At 36.5% G+C, this 6,029-nt stretch overlaps 1 protein-coding gene across 1 annotated transcript; it reads left to right on the plus strand.

The window, feature by feature from the left end:
- Window positions 1–411: 411 nt before the first annotated feature.
- On the plus strand, window positions 412–2,175 carry LOC134061728 (gastrula zinc finger protein XlCGF7.1-like). Its single transcript, XM_062517484.1, has 4 exons — window positions 412–443; window positions 1,177–1,585; window positions 1,670–1,911; window positions 2,172–2,175. Exons 1-4 carry the CDS (start codon window positions 412–414, stop codon window positions 2,173–2,175), a joined length of 687 nt encoding a protein of 228 aa, XP_062373468.1.
- Window positions 2,176–6,029: the final 3,854 nt, after the last annotated feature.

Below are 6,029 nucleotides of genomic sequence, written 5' to 3' on the forward strand. Positions count from 1 at the left end.
TTTCCAGTTATCATATACTCAAACACAAATGACAAAACAGGATCACATCAAAATTAGAATGACACTAAATGGTGTTAAACAACAGAATAGCATTCAATAGCATCAATCAATAAGCAACATGTCAATAATAATGTCTTTAACTTGACATTAACCTTTTTTTTTTTTTTGGTTATCAAAAAAATCCACGGGAAAAAATCCACGAAAAACTGCTTGCGTTGTCAAAGTCTCTGCAGTTACTCAGTCCATGAGGAAAAAAAAGATGAGAGAAAAAAAACGACCAGTGTACCAGTCACAATCCAAAGAAATACCTGGATACCGTTTTGATGAGCGAACGCAGTTCTCCCCGGCGAGCGAGCTGACGTCGTTCACAGGATCCTTAAAAGGTCACGGCACCATTGTAACGGGTGTAGCATGGCCCTGCGCTGCCTCAACTACTCTGCGATGTGTTGTGCACAATGTGGAGCTGGACACGGGACACTCATGGACCATTGACAGATTTATTCTGCGTAGGCTGTGTATAATGAAACATAGAAGGAGCAGAGCACATCGTCATCCATACAATGCCTCTCTCGGTCAAGTTTAACAGCAACTGACTTACTGAATGAATATACAAATAACATGGGACTACAGTACACCTTATTAGCACATACCTGTGTATAATGAAACATAGAAGGAGCAGAGCACATCGTCATCCATACAATGCCTAACACAAAAGAAAACCAACTTAATCATGTAGTACACGAGGATGAAATGGCGGCATCATACACACTGAATGAAAACTTCGTAGCTAGCTCGTTCTCCCCCAAAGTGTCTCAAAATTACCCCCCAACTGAAAACCATGGACAGTAATCCACACAGATACACTGCTACTTTCTAATGAAGGAAATTTCCTATCAGTAAGTCCATTATTTTATGAAATAATCTTATTTTCACTCGAACCATTTTAGTACGTACCTCTCTCGGTCAAGTTTAACAGCAACTGACGAGAGAACGGTAAAATCAACAAAAGGAACGTAGCTGACTTTCAAAATAAAAGTCCCAAAATGAAAATACATGAATAAATGATAATACGAGGAAAAATACACTCTGTTGAATGGTTTTGGTGGGATTTCAACCTTGAAAATAAAAATACAATTTCAACCTGGTTACACCAGCACCCTGAACCTCCGTGTCTAGGGAAGAACTGCTCACTGACCATCAGATTACAGATTCTGGAGACAAACTACATCAATGTTCTCAGTGTGGAAAAGCCTTTATTAACAAGTACACTCTTAAGAAACATCAGAGGACCCATACTGGAGAAAAACCACATCAGTGTGCTCAGTGTGGTAAGGCCTTTGCATTGAAGGGTCATCTCACGCTACATCAGAGGATCCATACTGAAGAAAAGCCACATCAGTGTTCTCAGTGTGGAAAGGCCTTTACACAAAAGGGTAATCTCAAAACACATCAGAAGATCCATACTGGAGAAAAGCCACATCAGTGTTTGCTGTGTGGAAAGGCTTTTACAGGTACAAATGATCTTAAGAAACATCAGAGGATCCACACTGGAGAAAAGCCATATCCATGTTCTCAGTGTGGAAAGGCCTTTACATTGAAGGGTTATCTCACGCTACATCAGAAGACCCATACTGGAGAAAGGCCACATCAGTGTTTGCAGTGTGGAAAGGCCTTTATAACGAAGGGTGATCTCAAGAAACATCAGATGATCCATTCTGAAGAAAAGCCACATCAGTGTTCTCAGTGTGGAAAGGCCTTTTCATTGAAGGGTAATCTCATGCTACATCAGAGGATCCATACTGGAGAAAAGCCACATCTGTGTTCTCAGTGTGGAAAGGCCTTTTCATTGAAGGGTAATCTCATGCTACATCAGAGGATCCATACTGGAGAAAAGCCACATCAGTGTTCTCAGTGTGGAAAGGCCTTTGCATTGAAGGGTCATCTCAAGAGACATCAAAGGATCCATACTGGAGAAAAGCCATATCCCATACACAAAAGAAATATATTTCAATATATTTTTGGGTGTATGAAATATATGTTGAATATATTACAATATATTTGTCTTTCAGGCAGCTTATAACAACATATTCTGAAATATATTTGAATTATATTGTGATATAAATTCACTTATATTTGACATATATTTGACATATATTTGCAATTTTTAACAGGTGAAATATATGTTTAATTGCATACCGCTGTACCCATACACAAAATAAATATATTGGGCATATATTGTCAAGATTGTATGTTAATATATGTCAGAATATATTTTTAAATATATTTCTAAATACATTTATAATATAAGTTGAAAACACATTCAAATATAGGGTGAAATATATTTTTAAATACATTTTTGAAATACATTTTTGAAATATAATTTGAAATACATTTTTTAAATATATTTTTAAATACATTTTTGAAATACATTTTGAAATATATTTCTACATACATGTAAATATAGGGTGAAAATGTATTAAAATAAAGGGTGACATATATTTTAAAATACATTTAAATATAGGGTGAAAATACATTTGAATATAGGGTGAAAATACATTTGAATATAGGGTGAAATATATTTCTAAATACATTTAAATATAGGGTGAAATATATTAGCCTGAATGCCAGACCGAAGTTTATCCCCACCCACCTACAGTACATCCTTTTTCTGCAGGGAACTTCGGTCTGGCACTTCTCCGTTCGGCTGCTACTATTCGAAATAGAGGTCTGTTCGGACCAATCAAATTGTCAGGGCGGGCTTTACGTGATGATTGACAGATGATCAGCAGTGACGTTCACGGCTGCATGCATCCTCGTTCGACGATTTGGGTGTGAGACCGTGTTGGCTTAGGTTGATTTTGATTGCAATAGTAACGCTATGGCTATGAATGCATATTTTTTTCATGCAGTTTGGCCTTTCGTTTAGCTTAGCTATGGAAACTGAGGTTTTATCACGGATTCACACAACTATTTCTGAACACTTGGACCAACGTGGATATGTGGGAAAACTTCAGTTTCACTTTCACCAAGTTAAAACAGCATGTTTGCGTGATGTTGTTCCCGTTTGTTTGAAATGTGTTTGCTCGTTGGGTTAACGACACACTTCCCCGGCTGTTCATTGCATATTTGTACAGTTGAAGGAATTATTTTTAAAAACGAAGGACGGGAAATGTTTTCCATATAGCCTACCCTGCTACATATTTCGTTGTCTTACATTTCGCTATCAGGTGTACAAGATAGATACTGACAGCGCAATAACTTGTTCTGTTTGGTTTGGTCTATCCAATGAGTGCAGAGCAGGTCTCTGCATGAATTAGTGAGATGTAGCACACATTAACCCACAGCAGTGAGTTACCTTGCCTGGGGTTACAAGTCTGAATCCCTAACCAGTAGGCCACAGCAGTCTTACTGAATGTGTTGTGATGTGTGTACTGTATTGGGCCAGGCATACTGTCATCATTTACTGTATTGGGACTCTTTGTCTTCCTCTTCCTCCCCTTCCTCCTACCTGCCCCCCTCCTCTTCCTTGTATACCACCTCTAACACACACTTGCCCCATGCGTCATGCATGCAAACATACTGTACGGCATATTTTGGAAAAAAAAAAAAAAACGGCCAAGTATAGTTGTGTATACAAGGAATGTGGTTGAGGGTTGGGTTGGGTTGGGTTGAGGTCAGGACTCAGGTCAGGCAAGTCCCACATGTGTTTGTGAGATGTGTTTTTTACCTTGAAATACAACACCTTATCCTGTGTATTAATGAATGATGCAAAATAGATTGCTGTCAGAGAACATATACACTATATTGCCAAAAGTATTTGGTCACCTGCCTTGACTCATATATGAATTTAAGTGACATCCCATTCTTAATCTATAGGGTTTAATATGATGTCGGTTCCACAAATATACATATAAAGAGAAAAAAGAACAACTATATAGGAACTTAAGTAAGTCAGTTTCCATACATACAGTAGGTGTCACAAAAATCACAGATTTTTAAGTGGATTAGCAGAACTACTAGGCATTGTCTGTATGTTGCTGCTCATTGACATATACTTGACATATATTTGACAAATATATGTCAAATATAAGTTATATATCACAACAGATTCAGCAAGACTGCTGTGGCCTACTGGTTAGGGATTCAGACTTGTAACCAAAAGGTCGCCGGTTCAATCCCTGATCAAGCAAGGTAGCTCACTCTGTGGGTTAATGTGTGCTACTGTGTGCTACATCTCACTAATTCATGCAGAGACCAAATCCATTGTATGTGCAAGTATACTTGGCCATACACACTTATATTTAAAAAATAGAACATTTCACCATATTTTTAAACACATTTCAACATATATTGTAATATATTTGGAAACATATTTCGCCATATATTTCAGAATATATTTAAATGTATTTCAAAAAATATTTCAGAAATGTATTAAATGTATTTTCGCCCTATATTTACATGTATTTCAAAATATATATCTGACATATATGAAATGTATTTTTGCCCTATATTTACATGCATTTCAAAATATATTTCTGAAATATATGAAATGTATTTTCGCCCTATATGTACATGCATTTCAAAATATATTTCTGAAATATATGAAATATATTTCTGAAATATATAAAATATGTTTTCGCCCTATATGTACATGCATGTCAAAATATATTTCTGAAATATATGAAATATGTTTTCGCCTTATATTTACATGCATTTCAAAATATGTTTCTGAAATATATGAAATATATTTTGAAATATATTTCAGAAATGTATGAAATATGTTTTCGCCTTATATTTACATGCATTTCAAAATATATTTCTGAAATATATGAAATATATTTTGAATTATCTCCCTCAACAATGGAATTCTCTTTCCTGATTGGCTGATGGGGTGGCCATTAACTTCGTATAACCTGCTACCTTTGAAGTAGTTCCCGTATCACACTTGAATATTAATTCGCCAAACTCGTTGCGAAGTTTAAATGAACTGTCAGGTTGCATCCAAGCTGAAATACAGACGTGCAGGACCATAGTAACATTGTAGCATATGACGGAGGTGGATTGTAGCTAGTTGGATGCCATGTAGCGATCTTTCAAAGTTAAAGTTAATCAGAATCCTGGGATATGCCCGCTTGACAACGGGAGAGATAGAACTAACGACTGGCTTTTGGCCGTAGCAACCAGCCATTTAGAACTAACGACTGGCTTTTGGCCATAGCAACCATCCATTTAGAACTAGTAACGGCAGTTTTGTCCTGCAAGTAGAAAGTTGATATGTGGCGGAAAGTAGTCCCATAGTCAAGACAGTTTTAGCGATGTTTACGGACGCAACGGTGGAATAAAACTATGTTCTAAATATACAGGTTATGAATACAAACGGGAGATAAGCGGGATAACGGCCTTCGAGGTCGACCGGTTCGATGGAAATAATGGCACGGCGGAGGTAACTCCGTCTCCGTGCTTCGCACGTCGCCGGAGTTCTAGACCTCCACCTAGCCATTATTTCCATCGAACCGGTCACCTCGTCGGCCGTTATCCCTTACATATATTTCTGAAATATATGAAATATGTTTTCGCCTTATATTTACATGCATTTCAAAATATATTTCTGAAATATATTAAATATATTTTGAAATATATTTCAGAAATGTATGAAATATGTTTTCGCCTTATATTTACATGCATTTCAAAATATATGTCTGAAATATATGAAATATACTTCAAAATATATTTCGGAAATGTATTTCAAAATGTATTTCACAGTATATTTCAAAATATATTAACATACAATCTTGAAAATATATGGCCAATATATTTCTTTTGTGTATGGGATAAGTGTACTACTGTACATGTGGGAAGTGTTTCGGGGTCAACTCAGATTTCAAGAGACACCGGAGGATTCACACTTGAAACAAAAACATACCATACTAGGTATCACACAACTGGCTCAATTGAATAGATATCAGAAACGTCAGAAGAACTGAATGACAATTGGATGTGATTTTCCTCTAAAACAAAGAACTGAAGTG

The sequence above is a fragment of the Sardina pilchardus genome, chromosome 17 (assembly GCF_963854185.1).
Source record: "Sardina pilchardus chromosome 17, fSarPil1.1, whole genome shotgun sequence".
Taxonomy (NCBI): Eukaryota; Metazoa; Chordata; class Actinopteri; order Clupeiformes; family Clupeidae; genus Sardina; species Sardina pilchardus.

Coding starts and splice junctions, on each gene's coding strand:
- LOC134061728 (XM_062517484.1), top strand. CDS start 412: ATGGCCCTGCGCTGCCTCAACTACTCTGCGAT. Junction 444..1,176: donor TGCCTCAACTACTCTGCGAT/GTGTTGTGCACA, acceptor CTCCGTGTCTAG/GGAAGAACTGCTCACTGACC. Junction 1,586..1,669: donor CATGTTCTCAGTGTGGAAAG/GCCTTTACATTG, acceptor CAGTGTGGAAAG/GCCTTTATAACGAAGGGTGA.